General features: G+C 42.5%; 1 protein-coding gene across 3 annotated transcripts in view; it reads left to right on the top strand.

Moving 5' to 3' along the window:
- Nucleotides 1–20,000, top strand: part of DOCK11 (dedicator of cytokinesis 11) — a 1,169,031-nt gene that overhangs the window by 144,705 nt on the left and 1,004,326 nt on the right. For all 3 annotated transcript variants that reach the window (XM_085607886.1, XM_085607887.1, XM_085607888.1), the window contains 3 exons: nucleotides 482–571; nucleotides 5,687–5,769; nucleotides 16,438–16,507. In XM_085607886.1, the coding sequence (XP_085464012.1) occupies nucleotides 482–571; nucleotides 5,687–5,769; nucleotides 16,438–16,507 (243 nt within the window). The remainder of the gene's footprint in view (nucleotides 1–481; nucleotides 572–5,686; nucleotides 5,770–16,437; nucleotides 16,508–20,000) is intronic.

Consider the following 20,000-nt stretch of genomic DNA (forward strand, 5'->3'; position numbering starts at 1 on the left):
AATGAAAGATCTATCTGCAAATTTCTGATGAAATCAGTCAAAGGAAAACTGCCATTTACAGTGACCACCCCCTCTCTCCACGGATAAGTTGATGTTTCTAATTGAAGCTAAAAGAAGGTCCAGATTTTCACAGACTTTGCTGCAAGATGCTGTTCATCCAAAGGATGATGTGTCTTCAAGTTAATCGAAGGCAGATCAAGAGGTACCCTCCCAAGGGTTATGTTAAGGATTTCAATATTAGATGTGTGTGTAAATATCTAATGTCATTGATGAAACGAAAGCCCAGGTTTACAGTGATTGCCTCAGGGGATATCCTTTTTACAAAATGAAGATGTCTGATGTGATTATTCAGATGAAAGGCCCCTGCAAAGGTTTGTGTGGATGTTTCCATTGTCTGCAGGGTTCTTCATGTTATTATTCATTTCCTATGATAAACATTGGGGTTTTGGTGTGGTGCTCACTAGCTTCTCTCTGTTTCTAGATCTCGACAGTAGGTCGCCAGTGGAGGACGGTACTCTCGACAGTTCCCGAAGATGCAGAAAAGAAGGCAGAGAGCCTATTCGTCAAAGAGGTTTGTACACATTGACAGGATGCATTCTGTTTACAAAGACCATCATTGGCCACTTGTTTTCCACACCGTAGAACATTTTCAAAAATGTTTAATTGCCAATTGAGTTTTATTAGCAATAGGATTGGTTATGGGCAATGCTGCATGACATTTCCAAAGGGAAGAGGCGGTTTGTTTACATGCTGTTCAGGTATCTTTGTAATACTACCTTCAAGTCTAAGATGTTCACCATCACTCATGCATGAAGGGCTCAGAAAATGTGGCCTCCATGCTTCGATTAAAAACTGCAGATGCGTCCGGATCTGGCAGGAGGCTCCTGAGAGTACTAATTAGTTTGGATCTATTCCTGTTTCCTCAATGCTCCCAGGAAATTAAAAACTAAAGCTGAGGGGCAGTTTATGGCACTAAATGTGAAATGTCCATGTCCATTTTCTTTTTCTATAGTATGTGCAAATTTGGAACTAAGACACCGAAACATCACTGCTACGAGGCTTGTTTATATTTGCAAATGTGATATTGGTGTCTCTTAATTCACAGCTATGGGCACATGATTTACTTTTCAACATTGTAGCTAGTCTGGTTGAGAAAGCAATTTTTTTATCAACATTCGTCTCTGCTTGGCATATCACAAGAGCGAATGAACACACTGGTGCCTGTGCACAAAAGCATTTATAATTATGGGAAGTAGTACTTCAGGATCACTGACAGAATATCGAGGAGCAAAATATCGACCTGTCAAAATATCAAAGAAAAAATATAGAATGACAGAATATCGACTTCCTATCTACAAGCAGGTAAGTCCAAAAATATTGAATCCGAAATATCGTTGTAAATAATTTAGTTTGTTAAAATATCGAATTTTTTAAATGTCTTAAAAGTAATGTAAAATAATGAAATAATGTATATAATTAAGTAAAACATACTTTAAAATACTTAAATAACCTTACAATTAATAAATAATTAATGTAAATAAACATGCATTTTTATTTTTTAATACATATATATGTTAACTTAATAATATTTCAAAAATATTCAATATTTTTAGTGTTGGATAGTGGGAGGGTAAAATTTACTATTCCCACTCCAGTGAGTGCAACAGTAGAGAAAGCGTTGGATAGCGGGAGGGTGAAAATTACTATTCCCACTCCAGTGAGTGCAACAGTAGGGAAAGCGTTGGATAGCGGGAGGGTAAAAATTACTATTCCCACTCCAGTGAGTGCAACAGTAAGGAAAGCGTTGGATAGCGGGAGGGTAAAAATTACTATTCCCATTCCAGTGAGGGCAACAGTAGGGAAAGTGTTGGATAGCGTTGGGGTAAAAAATACTATTCCCACTCCAGAGAGTGCAACAGTAGGGAAAGCGTTGGATAGCGTAGGGGAAAAAATACTATTCCCACTCCAGTGAGTGCAACAGTAGGGAAAGTGTTGGATAGCGGATAGGAATAATTTACTATTCCCACTCCACCAAATGTAACAGTAGAGAAAGTGTTGGATAGCGGGAGGGTAAAAATACTATTCCCACTCCAGAGAGTGCAACAGTAGGGAAAGTGTTGGATAGCGTAGGGGTAAAAATGACTATTCCCACTCCAGTGAGTGCAACAGTAGGGAAAACGTTGCATAGCGTAGGGGTAAAAATTACTATTCCCACTGCAGTGAGTGCAACAGTAGGGAAAGTGTTAGATAGCGTAGGGGTAAAAATTACTATTCCCACTCCAGAGAGTGCAACAGTAGGGAAAGTGTTGGATAGCGGGAGGATAAAAATTACTATTCCCCCTTCTGTGAGTGCAACAGTAGGGAAAGTAATGATTTAATAATTAAATATATACAAAATATTTATCAATAGCAATAAAAATGTATTACAAATTAATTACCAATTACAAAATACGTAATAATTAATTATGTATAAATACCAATACATATTAATTATTACAAATTAATTACCTATTAATAATTAATTAACAACAACTTAATTTTCAATACCAACAATTAATAAGTAATACACACTTTTTACCAATTGATAATTAACAGTAAATTAATTATCAATACACAAAATAATGTCAATAATTACTTAATTACAATTAAATTACTTCCCACCGTATTCCCCTATAAACCCACAACCCACTCTGAATGATAAATTAATACAATTAATATAATTATCAATTAATCAATTAATAAAAATTAATTACCAATTAATAATTAATGAACAATAAATTAATTATCAATACCAATAAATAAAAATAAATAATTACTTAATTACAATTAAATTACTTCCCACCCTATTCCCCTATAAACCCACAACCCGCTACGGAATTAAAAAAATGCAAACATACATTACAAAAATAATACATACTTTTAACACATATACTAACACGTAAAACACTATAAAAAAATTAGATATTTTTAACAACTATATTATGACTGTCGATATTACTAACTTCGATTATTTTGAAAATCGATATTTATTACCTGAATTTCGATATTCTGCACCACTATATTTTTGTGAGTCGATATTATGGCCACTCGATATTTAAAACGCGATATTTTGGCAATTCGATATTAACATTTTTATATTGTGACTGTTCACCAGTACTTCAAGAGTATACTTGTGGGTACCCCTGTGTCCTTTGTGAATTGGCTCCAGAACATCAAACTCTCTATTAGTAAATATGCAAATAGGGCTTAGTCCTTTCTACTTGTACTGAATATATACAAATATTGCCCTTTTATTCCCATTTTTTATGTTTTGGGGCCAAGACTCGAAGGCATTTAAGGGTAGTACACGAAAATGCCTTTATGAAAAAGTCTCTTCATTTGACCTGTGCACTCCCAGTTTACAATCAGTGTTTCCTTTGACCCTGTAAATATAAAAACATGACCTCAGTCAAAGATAACTGAATTTATTTTTTGGTTTCTGATTAGCTTATTTTTGGCAGTCATATGATTGCCTGTCATGTGAACAAAAGGCCAGAGTGAGGTTTTCAGGTAGTGTGTGAATGTGTGTTCATTGTGAATGATGCAGATTCTTTTAAAGTGGATACGAGCGGAAAAGGTAGCGAGTGACTCATCGGTAATGGGGCAAAGGGGAGAAATTGTTGCTTGAATATGAATTTAACTCGATAAAACAAATACAAGAAGCATTTGGCAAAACAGGAGCAGTTGATTCAATTAAACACTACATCCGGGAGTACAGCTTAAAGAAACAGGTCTGAGGACTGACTCAAAGTACAATTGATTTGAGCGCCATTATATACACTTCTTGGAGCATGCTAAAACAATTCATTGATCCTTTTATAGGAAGAGGAATGAGGACATAGTCGTGGAGTCATAAATTACTCTTACCTGATAACAAATGCAGGAGGGTCTCAACTTTGCATGGAGACAATGAGGGTCAGTGGGTAACGTGTCCCGATTTCCAGCATGGGGAGCATGTGATCACTGCGTGTGTGATGTGGCCTGATTGGCTGAGTGCTCCTAACTTCATGTGGCTTCTAACTTTATGGTGTTTTGGGAATGTACGCCCCTCCAGCCATATGCGCTCTATTGGGGGCCAATATACCGGGACCATTGTGGTCTCGCTGCCTATCTGTTAGATTAATCAGTTTTTTCCCTGTTCACGCATTTGTTTTGCTGGTTATGTGTCACTCCCAGCCGCGATCTGTGCAGGTAACAGCGGTGGGGCAGTGGGGCCGGGTTAGGGGGGATTTCCAGGGACGATTCCGAGGGTAAACTAATTATTTATTTAATTTTACCTCAGCATCGTCCCTCAAAATCCCCCCACCGCCCCACTGCTGTTACCTGCAGGGACCGAGGCTGGTCACTCCTCCTGTAATCTGTCAATCAGTTGCCTCAGGCTTAGGTCACAGGGCCTGCCTGACCATGTATTTCTGACTCGGGGTCGATGGAGAGGTCATATTGGGTGGTTTTGACAACAGTGATTCGATTTCGTTTTTATGCATACATGTATCATTGCGTACATCAACATCAATATTAACAAAATGATAGGATTTGCATTTATTGGTAATTAGACAAGCTGCTGCATGGAAGGCAGCTTTGAGAGTAAACATAGTGGAGTCTGGAGGCTGGCTTGACAGGCATTAAACCATCCATATGGATGTAAAACAGGGCTTCTACAACATGTGCAATACTTTATTTAATCGTGAGGAGTAGGATTAAAACCAGGCTGTAAGGGCTTTTCTGTTGACATGCTGCTTGAGGAGGAGAAGAGGGGACTTGGTAAAGCCTAGAGATTTTGCTTGTGAATGGGAAGGAGAGAACCCATCAAGAAGTAGTATTGTTATTCAGGATTTAAATCAGCTGATGCATTTTTCCACTGTTAATTAGAATGAATTCCGTTTTGATTGGGTTTAATTGAAATGGAGAGAGGATCTCAATGATTCAATAACTTGGTGATGGGAGATATTGAGATGGACTGGGAGTACACTGCAGCGCTCCATGTACGCGTTGAAGATCATGGAGGCTAGGGCAGAGCCTTGGAGACCACCTAATAGCCCTATCAATGACTTGAATGTTGGGACACCTTCCTAAATCAGGAGATCAGCCACAAACCCAAATGATTGCGGGTACTTGCAGGTAGCTTACAGCTCTGTAAATGTGCCCGTCTAAGCTTAGATTTAGAGCCTTTCAGTGGTAAAACTTTTGTGGGAACACCCCTTACACTGAAATCGGTGACAAAGTTACTTGTGGCAGAGCACATTTATGTCACATGTACACACGCAGAATTTTCCTTCTGGCACAAATTCTATAAGTGCATATTTTACACACTGGAGTTCTTCAAGAAATGAATTTGTATGATACATTTACCGGCGCACTCGTATTCTTTGTGAATGCTTCAAAAATCAGAACTCACCTCTAATTGATGAGTTATCCAACGGGTGCAAATTCTGATTTTTTCCCCTGCGCTTTTAGGAATTCTGAGTGCTTTTTTGTTGCATCAAAACCAGAGGATGTAACAGTCATGTTTAATGTAACACACTTAGCTGTTAAAGTGTCCGAGAATTGGTGTCATATTCCAGTGAACGACTTGTAAATCTGTAAATCAATTTCTTATTGTAAATCATTAATTGAAATTCATTAATCCAATTGTTAATTCTTGTTGTAGTGCATTAAATCTTACAACTCAGACTGGAAGGTTGTAAATTATAAATATGAAGAATATTCTGGGGATTTTCGAATGCTGCCTGGGTGAGTAACATCGAATATTTGGAGCTTGCTATATTGTAATAAACAAATACCTTTGTCAGTGAATGCTACCCACGTTCCTTCTCTGTTCTAGTAAATTAGTTTTCTGTAGAGAAAAGGGAAAATTGATTATGTGTTTAGAATGTGTTTCAGTTGAGGCCAGTACCATATAAATAGTGCAAATGTGAATCCAAGAAAATCATTGACATTCTTTTATGGAAAAAGAGAAGAATGAACTACTTCTCTCTAAGTGCATTATTACCATGATGCAGTTTATTCGCTTTACTTCAAACATGTACCCAGAATTTTTTTAAATATTATATTTCAAAATTTCACTGATCTGCCCTCCACACTCCAGTTTATCGCATCCAACACATAACAGATAGGAACTGGGGAGGGGACAGCAATTTGGGAAAATATTTGTAAGAAATGTACATGATTTGCTGATATTCAGCATGTGTTCTGGAGACTTTCCTAAAGTACTTCCAGTTTAGGGACTTTTGGAACAAATTGGATTGGGCTTTTTGACAATAGAAACTGAGACCAGCTTTTAGAAAAGCTCTTTCATTGTTTTGTATTTTATACAAGACAGGGGCAAATTATGATAATATTTGGAAAATATGTGAATTGGAATATCAGGTATAACTTAGCACAATGGACTGGCCTCAGTTAAATATGATAGATAACCCACTGTCCAACAAAGAACCCAGTATTTCTGATATAGGTAGGGTGTGTCTGTGATGCTGAAACTAGATGGCACGCGGCACGTAATCTTCCACCGATGATGACCAACACTTCCTCGCAGTCTTCCCAGGCCTGGCAGGCGGTACTAGGCAGTGGAAGGTGTGATGAACTGCCAGGCCCTGGTGGATAGATTCAGAGAGATAAAACCATTGCATTCGGTAACAGCCAACATCCAAGATGAAAGCTAGACCCTGATTGCCACGCCCACTGAGCAGCGGCGGTCGCTCCATTGGGGCGTAGGAGCGCTGCCCCACTGCTTTCTCGCAGTGCGAGAAGCAGAAAATAAAATAGTATTTTAAATACCATTTTATTTTCTGCTGCTCTCGCTGCGAGAAAGCAGGGGTATGCCTGGTTGTGGGCTGATGGGAGGGTATGCTTGGTTAGGGGCGGACGGGTGGGCGGATCTGGGAGGAGTGGCTTGCACCACTCTGAGTGGAGGGCCAACCAAAGCCGTCATGCTCACTCTACATTTTCTCATATGTAGGCTGCATGCAGCCTACATAGAGAAAATGGCGACCCTACTGGTGTCCAGCTGGGCGCCGTCCAGGACTCCCCATCCAATCACAGCGCTGCCATTGCAGCGCTGTGATTGGCTTACAGGACCGAAGGGAGCATGCCTGTTCCTATTCCGGAGCAGCAGAGGCCCATGAGCAGAGACGGCGCGTGCGGGACCCGGTCAGGTAAGTTTTGTTTTTATTTAATTTTTATTTTAACGTCTCGCAATGTGGTAACCCCGCGTGACCCTCTAGCCCCCCGCGAGTATTGTGAGGCGCCGACTGCATCAGGGGCGTGCGCACTTCATCTCTTACTGTTTTCCTTATGGGGTCAGGGGCAGTTCTGCTGCGCGCTCTGTTCACTGCAAACCCTCTGCAGGAAATCCTTGCTTTACTTTAATGGGTAGGAAATAAAGGAAACATACAGGCCCTCGGGCCTCGAATGCTATACATTAACATTATCCGTGGTACTCTCAGGCTCAACTGGAGACCGCGGCTGAGGAAACGGTGCTCATGTTCAGGCAGTTGTAGGGCATCACAGGGTGTTTCCAGACCGTCCCTTGACAGGGTGTGCGAGAACCACAGGCTGGACAACTGTAAATATAGATGTATGTGCTGTGGTTACTTCCCCCTTCTGGAAGGTGACCTGCCCAATGTTCTGTGGAACTTTACGTCTTCCTCCTCAGTACTGTTAGGCCTTCAGGGCAGTCTCACTGTGTTCCTTGCAGAATATAACTGTTGTTGGGCATATATTTATTCAGGTGGTGGACCAGGTGTTGTGTAGGTGCTTATGATGGACGCTCCATGTGAGAGTGGTCAGATGCTCTAAAGCACCTCTCTGGGCTCGGGGTCTGGAACCGGGAACCATGGCTTGATCAAAGCGCTCGCTCGATATGCAGGGCTTACATCGGACCCAAAGACTGCCTTATGTGCACAGCCTGGCTGCCTGAAACGGAGATGACTCTACCCCGCACAGCTTTCTGCACAGCTTTCATTCTTGTTGTACATCAACCTCGATCTTGATGGGGGCTGTGCAGAACTCGTCATAATATATCATTTCTTGGCCTATGTAAATACTTCCCTCTGTTATCTGAAAGGACTATTTTGGATTAGAATGGAGATGTTTTGGCAAGATGCACGCTGGAGTCTGTTCCAGAAACTTCTGTCTAACACCCGGGGCTGCTTGCAGTCAGAAGGGTTTATTTATTGTTCCGTAGCAAAGTTGACCAACAAGGATATGCATCAGAAAGACACGCTCACATCCCTTGACTCCAGGCCATGCATAATGCCACACTCCTTTGTAAATTCTTGTTTGCTTCCTTAAATGGAAAGTTGATGCCAATACTTGAAGTTTGTTTGCTCAAAATAAATACCCTGGATTCTGCTTGTGCCTGCTTTTTGCGTGCACTTTTACTGTAGTAGCTCCTCTTTCATTAGTTTCCCTTACTTCCACCCTTACTATGTATTGGGGCCCCAAATCGGCGTAGGATATATTCGAAATGTGGATCTTGTTTTGTGAATTATGCTCCCTGTTGAGTCGCTTCAGTTCAGCACTGAGGGCCTCATGTAGGTAGCCAAATACCGGTCGGTAACGGCCGATTTTCGGTAAATATGCCGTTACCGACCGGTATTCAGACAAGTGAGATGTAGGAGTCCAAAAACCACTTTTCGGTAAATATGAGGCGGTAAATACCGATTCATATATTCCGAATTCTAAAATACCGATTCAAATTTACCGAATACAAAATTAACGAATCGGTAAACATGAAGTGGTAAATATGAAGTGGTAAAATTTTAAAATGACATGTAGGAGCACTCGGTAATTAAGAAATCCTGTAAATTCGTTAAATAAGAGTCGGTAATTAACACGGATGAAAAGCAGGTGGTAACCATCAACAATGGATAAATGCAAACCCAAAATGCTACAGCGTGGACAACATGGCCGCTATGTACGTCATTGCAAGGCGCCTACGTCTACAGGCAGCAGGACTGAGGGTGTGGCGACGGGAGGAACAAATCTACAGACAGCGCATCACACTATTCCAGCTGACTGATGCAGAGATACATGAGAGGTACAGGCTAGACCCCGAAACCATCATGGACTTAATCAGGAACCTACACCCACGCCTGGACCAGCCAATAAGAAGGGCGCACGCCATACCCCCACATGTGCAGGTGCTCTGCAGCCTACAACTGCTGGCATCCGGCAGTTATCAGGTGGTGATAGCTGCGGTGGGTGGGGTATCCCAGAGTTGCCTGTCACGTTTCTTCAGGAAGTTTCTGGATGCCATGATGCAGAGAATGCACCACTACATCAGCTTCCCCAACACACAGGCTGCACTGCAGAAAACAAAAACAGACTTTTATCACATGGCACAGTTCCCCCATGTCATCGGCTGTATTGATGGTACACACATCCCAATCTGTCCACCAGCTGATACAGAGCACATCTACAGGAACAGGAAGTCCACCCACTCCATCAATGTGCAGGTGATCTGTGATGCAGGGAACATCATCACAGATATTGTTGCAAAGTTTCCTGGGAGCACCCACGACTCTTACATCTTCCAGAATAGTGGGATATACACACGACTGAGTGCCGGAGAATTTGGAGAGGGATACCTGCTAGGTAAGTAACAGTGACGCCCCTTGAAACCTGCAAATCATAGTGTCATGAGGCATGTTACTGATGGTTCCCTTTCACTCATCCAGGCGACAGTGCATATGCATGCCGGTCATTCATCCTCACTCCCTACCTACACCCAGCAACCCAGAGTGAGAGACGATACAACGTGGCACACAAAACAACACGCAATGTGGTGGAGCGCACGTTTGGACTACTGAAGAGCAGGTTCCGCTGCCTGCACAAGAGCGGAGGCGCACGCCAGTACAAACCCATCACCTGCTGCAAGATTATTGCCACTTGTGCAATGCTGCACAACCTTGCCACGAAAAAAGGGACAGATGTGGAACTAACATATCATGAGGACAACGAGGATGAGTCAGGCCAGCCAGAGGGCAACGCAGCTAGAGTGCCAACTGCAATCGATGGGAGAGAGAGACGGGCAGAGATCACAGCCAACTATTTCTGAGTAAGTAAGGGGACACAGCGAGTTGTGAGAAGTCATGACGTAGTTTTAATGTGGCACCACGCCATGAACACATGAACAGGCCAATCTGGCAATATACCATCTATACAAGTAGTATGTCCAGGGTTACGTCACCCAATGGGAAGTGGCAAAGCAGGGCAACATCAATGTTTGCGCATACGCGCTGCAGTGGTGGGTTGCACGGCCTGTGCATCCTCACTAGAGCCAACCCCAAGCCGCCTGCTGCTCCTGCGTGCTTCTGGGACGGGGGGTGTGATGCTGCTGCTGGTGTCGATGCTCTCCGCAGCATCCCCTGCAGCAGTTGTCGACGCCTGACTAGGCAATAGCACCCCTAGTGCACTTGTCACCTGCACCATCCCCCGAGACAGGTCGCTGCAGCACTGTGTGAGGCCCTCCTGCATCGTCACAGAGCGCCGGCACAGTAGAGAAGTCGCAGTTGCCAGACGGTTGAGTGCCCTGCTGGTGGTGTCCCTTCTCTGGCGTTCCCGGCGCCGTGCTTCGATGTCAGCATCTAGTTTGCTGCACAACTGCTGGATAGACTGGGACATGTCCCGAATGCCCGCAGCCATGCCGCTAATGTTAGTGTCCATGTTGACTAATGTTGTCGTCATCACCCGCATGTGCCTCTGGACTGACATGACTGCCTTTGATTGCAGGCGCTGTTGCTTTAACATTTGGCCCTCGAGCCCCAAGAAGACACCATGGCCGTCAGTGGGTGCTGGTGGACTCTGGACACGCGACCTGCGGCGCCCTCTTGCTTCCGTCTGTGCTGCCTGTGAGGTGTGGGGCACAGTGGCATGGCTCCCTTCCTGGGGCCCGGTGCGGTCTTCTGGTCCCATGCTGTCGTCTGACGAGGTGTCTAAGGCTCGTAGCCTGGCTGCTGGACGCCTCCTCATTCTCACGCCTGCAAGCGGGGATGTGGCTGGTGATTCGAACATGAGTGGCGATGCTGGCTCTGGTGGTGGTGATGCTGGCTCTGGGTGAGGTGATGCTGGCTCTGTGTGCGGCGAGGCTGGCTGTGTAGGTGGTGCGGCTGCCAGTGGGCCTGCTCCCTGGTCTGAACATGTGCTGGCTTGCGGCGATATATGTGGCCGGTGTGCCGTCTCTCCTGCAGCATGCCCTGTCCTGCATGGTGTCACATCTGTGGACAGAAATACAACATTGGCTCAGTGTCCCCGAAGGGCTGCATTGCATGCGTCACAATAAATCATTTCACATTCCAATATGTCCCCTGTCTCCTTGTGCCTCGAGTGCGTGACATGCCTTGTTGCCCTGTAACATTTACGTCATGGTTAGTGTTGCCCTGACTACATCTCCCGGAATGCATTGCCTGTCTGCACTGACACGTGTGGACTGCAGTGTGATTCTCGATTCACAATTGGGGGATGTGGGATAGGGGTTGGGGGGGCTACATTGCTGTGCTTTCGTCTTACCTTGGTGTGTTGCGGCTCTGGCAGAGCTGTCGGCGTCCCCAAGTCCCACGACGCTCTCTTGCTCGATTGTGGCCGCCACCAGCTCCTCCAGTTCGGTGAGGGCAGGTGCCCTGTTGGTTCCACCTCCGGTCTGGCTGGCCTCCTTCTGGATGTCGCCCATCTTCCTCTTGGTTACAATCCGGAGGTCATACCAGCGCTTTTTGAGTACCTCAATATCCCTGTGGGTCACTCCCACAGCATTGACCTGCGCCTGGATGGCCAGCCATATGTTGCGCTTTTCCACCTCAGGCACTTGCAGGGATTGCCTTCCGAACAGCTTGTGGTGCTGCTTCACCACCTCCTCCACCAGCACCTGGAGTTCCTTGGGGCTAAATTTCAGCTTCCTCCTCCTTTCCCCTCCGTCTTTCTGTGTTCTCTGGCTGGACATGCTGTTCGTTTACCCGCTCGCACATGCAACGGCTCCTTGCCTCTCCTCTGCACTCCAAGCCTCTCCAGGGTCGGCTGATTATGTACACCTGCCTGGGTGTGGCCACTTCGGCTAATTTTGTACACCTGCCTGGGTGTGGCCTGTTCCTTGTTGGGTGGGCTGTCGTTGCACTTGATTAGCTGTTTCGTCAAGTCATGTGATTTTCTTTACCGAATCCGTACATGCCGATTCGGTATTTTCCGATTCGGTATATACCACCTCGGTATTTTCCGAGTCGGTATATACCACCTCGGTATTTTCCGAGTCGGTATATACCACCTCGGTATTTTCCGATTCGGTATATACCACCTCGGTATTTACCGATTCGGTCATTTCCGATTCTTAATTACCGAATGTTACCGATTCGGTAACTGTTACCGAATTTTTACCTACATGTAACTTACCGATTCTTATTTACCGATTCGGTACGGCTCGGTATTTTAGAACCGGTAAAATGTATTTACCTACATGAGGCCCTGAGTGAGGCTTGTCTTTTCTGGTGGCATTCCATTCATATTCACATATTTCGGGATTTCACTGTATTGATATCAATCAGCAGCTTTTCGAAGAGTCTCATTTATAAAAAAAGCTTCTCTTGAAATCCCCAGATGGCTATAATTGAGATTTTCATTTGAAACCGTTGATTGGATATGATGCTTTATGGTTAAATGTTTCTATCTGCAGCACTGTGAAAATCTGTGCATTTGCTGCTCTTAAAGTTCAGAAGCACTCACTCTAGACGTGATATGGTGATAAATCACATCATATAAGGCTGTAAACTGATTTTTTTAAGTTTACTGATGGCAAATTTTAAGGCAGTGAGTGACCAATCGGAATACATAAGACAAACTTCATCTTCAGAAACTCGCCTTTTGTTCTACAAATTCCATTTCCTTCAGTCATACGAAAGAGTAACCCCAGCACATTTACCTATAAAGAGGTGATTTTTGTCAGCCAAAACATGTGATATCCTATTGTGCCCATGAAAAGTTGTCACAGTGCTCAATGGCGTGTGGGGAAGTTTCACATTACTGCGTCACGAGGGAGTGCCGCATGACATCTTGGCTGTTGTACAACCCTTAATAAATGTTCCACTATTCTTTCTCCGCACAGCACGCTACAGATGTTCTTTGATATGCTGATATAAATGTTGTGTGTTGCTTTAAACCACTCTTAGCACCACAGTTTCTTTGATTGTGCAGATCCACGGAGTCCATTAGTGCAGGTGAATCCACTGCATGAACTCCCTAGCCACTTCCGTTTATCAGAGTTTGTTAATCTGCTCATACCTGATAACTTGGGAGCCTCTGTTGATGACGTGGGATGGCTTTTCTACTGAGAATTTTGGGAAACGATAACATGGGAAGCCTTTGCTGTTAAATGCAGGCATTTTTTACACAGAGTACTACTTGAAATACATTCTTACGTTCTGCACTTTTATTTTAAAAGGCGTTTCTTGCATGAAAACAGAAAATTAATTTAAGGAAATAGTGTCATCATATTGATGTACAGCACTACACAGTCAATGAATGTATTTATTGTATAGTTAAAACCATTGCAAGTGTATCAGTGTGTTCAAAAGTTAAAATGGGTAAATGATAACATCAGCATAAGCAAAGATTGTCCTCTATAGCTCATAAAACTTGGCAATTTTTAAAATAGTAAATAATTAAATCATATTGCTTTATTAACCTTCTTGCTTCCTCAAATTTGCTTTAAAATGCACCATTTGTTCATTCTTTTTTCAAATTTTTCCCAGGGGGAGAACCACCCCGAACCCCCCCATGGGTTGTTCAGGCTCACCACTTTCAAATGTCACCAGCCGCCACTGAGACGGGAGATACCATACAGTCTTCGCCTAGTAAACAATCTCACCTTCTTACCACGCAAACATTAGCCAACCGAACCTCACACCAATACACTCACACCTCCTCTCCACAAATATGTAACACATTGGCTATGAGATATACTGTTGTTTTTCACACAGCTTTTCGGTCTCACCTTTTATGTAGAATGCTTTATCTGTACTTTCTTACCTGTTTTTTTCTGTCTGCATAAAATTTGGATAAACATTTTCTGACGTTAAAAAAAAAAGCTACATATGGGTTTAGCCACGGTAACATAAAATATAGCCACCAAAATGAGCATTCTGATTGACTGTCCAGCACCAAATGTCCGCTGTCAGTGCTAATTCGGTTTATGTTTTTGTATTATGCAGTGTTTTTTTTTTATGGTGGCAAGTATGCTTACTGTATGTTTCAAAAACGTATTGACAATGTGAGAGGAATGTTAGTGCCCTCAAAAGACCTCATCTTACAAGACTAGGCTCTCTATGCAAAAGTAACAAACTTAATTTCCTATAACGCAGTTTAACCATTCACAATAACTATATAGTAGTGAACAGGAATTTTGCATGCTATTTCTAATCAAGTTGTGAAATACATGTTTATATTGTATGACGATTTGGTGTCCTTGTTATGGGGGTAAGTATGTATAGACAGGTTTTAAATAAAGTGAAGATACCGCTAGAAGTATGTTTGTGTTGGGAACAAATAGACCGACACTCCTTATACGCAGAGCAGCTAACATGTTCCAACAAAATTCTTTTTTTCTACTTGTATTGTGAATAATTGCTGAGCTCATAACTGCTGAAAATATTTCTGTGCCTGATAAGCATTCTAAAGGTCAGAGCAGTACTGTTGTTTTGCAGATTATCTGCGCTCATATAATTAAACAATTTATTGTATTTTTTAATGAAATTGCGCCGATTAGGGAGACCAGATTGCACTCGGACCAGTTCTGTCTATTAGAGAGTTTCTATGTTTTAATCTCTAAAATAATTAACTTGTTGTAAATGGTAGAGGAACTCGTGATAAAATTGTGTGCCTTCTTTCAATATCCTGTCTGTTCCCAGGAGGGCTCAAAGGACTTCAGATATTTATACAGCAGTTCTGTCTCAGAGGTTTCTAAAAAGATAACTCAAATCACGTACCACAATTTCAGAAAAGCAGAGAGGAGGAGAGAGAAACAGGTAGTTAAAGCGCGATGGAAAAAAGGCAGAAGATATGAGTGGGAGTGGAGTATGGATTCCAAGTGCCATTCTTGGCCGCAGTAGGAAATACCTTTTCTGAGTCCAGTAGGAAAGCTTTCCAGTGCCATGAAAAAACATTTTGCATTGCATTGGCACTGTGTTAATTGAGTACTCTCATAATCTACTGACAATTGTCATTTTATCCAATGCTGAATTTGAGTCAGTGTTTTCCGGTGCTCAGCACTTTATTATCTACACCGGCACTTAAAACAGTTTGCCACCGGGTGGCGCTGTTTGACTAATTTAGAGATCAGCAGTAGTTTATTACTTCAATATACATTAAAAATGTTTAATACTTGTCACCCAAGCCATTCTTATTGCTCTGGGGGCCAGGATTAGTGTAAAATGTCAAACTTGTAGGTGTATGATGGTTAGTAGTTGAGTTGGTGCTATCGTTGGTGTCGCTAGCATGGGCAATGGGTGGTGCAAGCTGCGGTAGCCTCCTTACGAGGGCACTGGCACTGATTTATTTACAAATTAAGCACTATTCTTATCATCCTATCACCAAGTAGTCATTTACCAATAGGTTTTTTTTGGTTCATGGCCTGAGAAAAAATGAAATGTCCACAAGAAGATCCTTGTAAAGTCTTTATTTTCAAAACGTTCTTCACATTGGTATTTTTCAAATTTCTTCAGTTATACACAAACAATCGACAGCCAAGCCAACAAGTGTTCCACAAGTGACTCGCTTCTTCAGGCCTTTAGGTGATATTTATCCTGACATGATGTTGCAATAAAGTAATCCTTCTGCATCTGCATTGGAGTCTGTGCCCGTGTTTTACCCGGCGTGGTTTAACCGTTATATATATATGTTTCCATGCCCAGTTTAGAGTGGGCAAACAGATGGCCTGGTGGTAAGGGGCAGTGAAAACTGTAAAATGACTCCCATGCCAAGGGAGAAAACTCCCAGGTTGAGGAGATCATTGCTTTTTAAATTTTTGTTAAAAAAATGGTGTTTTGGGATTCTGTTTTTAAAAACAAAAACATATTGAAAGTTTGACGTATGGTTCCTTCATGTTGACGGAAATGTCCGTCAAACCTTCAATGCATTTTCAGGAACTGCCGTGACAGGGGTTCCTGCAAGTAAAGGATATGTCCACTGGGCTGGAAGACATCTCTAAATTTGACAGACGGAGTACCCCCGCCATGGAGGAGAACTCCGGAATGGTGACTGTACTTTATCTGTCTGCGAAAGCATAAATTAGGCCCTATGTCATAATGTATGTAAGTGTGAAATATTGTACCATTTATGGTTTTAAACAAAATATGTCAGCTTTTTTACACACTTCTCATCATTAAACAGTGAGTCATAAAATAATTGTTGTGTTTTCAGTAAATCGCTTAGACCCGACAAGATTCCTAATCATGTGTTTGAAATTGATGAAGACTTTGAAAAGGATGAGGTAAGGAGAATTTCTATAATATTTACTGTGTTGTGGTGAAATTAAATGTATCAAGATGTATGGAAAGAGAATAAGAAGCTTGGTGACAGCATGAGGTCCCTGTAAGATGGCCTCCTGCTCAAGAATAATTTCATCCTGAACCTGGTATTTTACCCACTTTCACATAGATGAATTGTAAATTATTTGAGATATGACCTCCTCTACTCACACTATCAATCTTAATTTAAATCTCAATCTTAAAACTTTGATCTCTGTGTTTGGAACTTTTTCATTTAATATGAACAGTATTAGAGTGGTTAGGGGAATTCAGATGTGCCAACTTCTTTTTAGACTCTTCTAAACATGGGTTACCTGGTTCCTCCTTATCAGTACTTACTTATTTCTTACTACATGCATAGCCTCCTGTGCCCAGTTTGGCATCAACAGGGAGCTACCGCAGGTAAATTGAAAGGGTGAAAGGTCAGGACAATCACCTACATTGCTTTGTGCCAGTTAGCGCCATTGAAGAAGGTTGCTCCAGACTAGGAACATTCTCCATGGCCAAAGATTTGTGGTACTTGATATGAAAAGTTTGATTGTGTTTTATCAAGTTAAATCATCAGACTTTATGTTTACACACATGTTCAATGCCTGATTTAGCCTTCTCTAAATATATATGAAAGTGAGGGGTGGTACAGGGTATCAAACCCAGATTAGAGTTCAAGAATAAATCCAGTGGTGTCACTGTGAAATTTGCTCTCTTCTCATTGATCATGAAAACGGATGGTCTAGATCATGGGTACTCGCAAACATTACCCCAGGGCCAGCAAATCTATGTCTATAGCATGCCCAATGGTCGCACCTCTGCCAGCAGAGGGAGAAAGGTGGCCATAGGGGGACGTGAAGCAGGTGAATGATGTGGACAACAAACTGACCCTTCACGTGACTTTCATCTGCCATCAACGTTCAATTCTGATTCACCAAGAATTAAAATAAAAGCAGTAAAGCAGTAACTTCTAATATAAAACATGAGAGGGAAAGAGATACTTCTCTGGTAGCTGAATTGCAAAATGTGAAACCAGAAAACCTGGTATCGGTCCTGGTTTCTGATTTTTACAGCCTCATTTTATCAACTCGCATTAAAGTAAATTGCACTACTACCCCTGACTAGTCCTTTGCTTCGAGTAGCATGCTACTCCGGAAAATTAGAATTAAATTGGAAATAGTTTAGTAGTATGTGCTTCCTTTTTTCCTTGTAGATTAGTTGCGGTAAATGTGGTAAATCTGTGCTCTGGAGGTCTCGTGTATAGTAGTGTTTTGAGTAAGGATAGAATGATGGAAGTGGATTAGAAAAGGGAAGCTGTGAATTGTTATTGGGAATAGTGGACATGGGCGCCTATTTGTTGGGTGATTTAGATAAAATGAGGAAGAAGATTGGTAAACAATGTCTGGGATTTCATAGCGGTCCGAAAAGTTTGGGATGAGTCAGAGAGGAGGAATGGGACAAAGACTGAAGGGGATTGATTTTGTTTTCAAGAAATAACTGAAATGAACCTATGCATGTATAGAGAAATACTCACACGTATGTACTGATATGCATGCATGTGTATACATATATACACATGACACCCAGTAAAGTTGTAGTAGCATGCATAAGCGTGTGTGTGTGTGTGTGTGTGTATATTCATTCACCCATAAGCACATAGACTATACTGGTAAGATGACATACCAAGATGACTTACCAAAAAACGGACACACGACCATTGACCATGGACTACTCACAAAATGGCAGCTCAAGAGCCATACTAACTGCAATACTAAGAAATGCATCTGCCTGATTCAATGCCTGTGTAGGCCAGGTTTTGAATTCTTCTTAGCCTGGCACCTGGCTGGGAGACAAACATGTGCCTGTGCTCCATCAAGGAGCCAATGGCGATTTGGATTTATTTTATGCTAAGAAAAAACTAAAGTGCCTCTTGTACCTTGCTAAGACAGAGATGTTTGTGCCCTGCAGCAAGGAACCAGAAACTTGGATTCTTTTGGCGTGGGAGAAAATCCAAACAGTGCTTGGTTCTTTGCTATTGCACATGCGTGTGCTCCAGAATGGAGCTAGACATTGTACTTTTTCATATCATAAGGAGAAAAAAAACCTGGCTCATTGTTGGGGGGACAAACTTGTGAGTGTGTGCCCCAGCACGAAGGCAGAGGCTGTTTGTATTTTTTAAACATAATTTTATTGATTTTGCGATACAGGATGACGCACAAACGGCAATTATCAGTGTCAATAGTAACTGTGCATCACACATGAGAGCAGTAAAAGGCAAAACATCATGTTCATATAAAATATACCTATACAGTTTCACAGGAATTAAAAAGAAGCAGTGAACCGGTCAGCACAGAACTAAGGCAATGTAGGATAAGCACATGATAATAGCATATGATGTAGGTAACAGTCGTGGCATAAGCAAGGATAGACTGTACATTGTCACCTCAAATCTAGTCTAAATTAAATAAGAAATATAAAAATAACCAACTCCCCTACCCCCCTTGTTCTCTGGTTCATACATACTGAATGATATCCCAGACTCCTATGGAACTATCCCTTGTGCACATAAAGCGTATGATACATAATAGTGCATAAAGACGTTTAATGACAACCTAGGCGGGTACAAAAATCGTGTACTTGTACACTATAATTATAAAGCTGACAGTGGTAAAAAAAAGTACAGGCAAGTCTTTCAGGGAAATGCGGGAGTAATGGGGTGAGTCACAGCTATTGGTGACGCCAGGGGTGTAAAGGAATCTATGCTCTGAAGACTTCCAGCATTTGATCCCATTCTAATGAGATAGGAGTCTTACGCAAACCCCGGAATTCCTCCTGTTGGAGTATAGTACTTTCAGCCACTCCCCATCATATCAATTCCATGTGCCAGTACAGTGGCGTAGGAGGAGAGGCAGATTTCCACCTCATCGTAATCGTTCGCTTAGCAATAAGTAGTGTCAAGTCGGCAAACTTCAACTGTACCTTTTGTCTCTTAGGGCGTCCATGGAGGCCCAAAAGACAAGCTTCTGGAGATAACCAGTCACGAGTGTTAGTAACTTGTCGGATGGTATGAGTGACGGCATGCCAAAAGAAACGAAGTCTAGGACAGGCCCCAAGCATGTGAATGAAGTTTGCATCCGCCTCCTGACATCTAGGGCAGGAGAGTTGGGCGTCCGGGTATATATTTTTAAGTTGGTGCGGTGTGAGGTGTGCTCTATGTAAGATCATTGATTGGTTATATTTAAAACGAGCATTACGGGAAACTTTCTTAGGGAATTCCAATAGCGAGACCCATTCTTTATCTGTAAATTCCCTGTTGAAATCCAATGACCACCGGGTGCGGAGTAAGAATAAGGGTGTACTGGGATGAGTCCTAATACCCCTGTACAGCCAAAGGATAAGGTGTCGGTCTACCCCCATTAGGTGTATCGCATGGGCTAAAGCATGTGTAGGAGGTTCGGACCCGTCAGG

The sequence above is a fragment of the Triturus cristatus genome, chromosome 5_2, assembly GCF_964204655.1.
Source record: "Triturus cristatus chromosome 5_2, aTriCri1.1, whole genome shotgun sequence".
In the NCBI taxonomy this organism is placed as follows: Eukaryota; Metazoa; Chordata; class Amphibia; order Caudata; family Salamandridae; genus Triturus; species Triturus cristatus.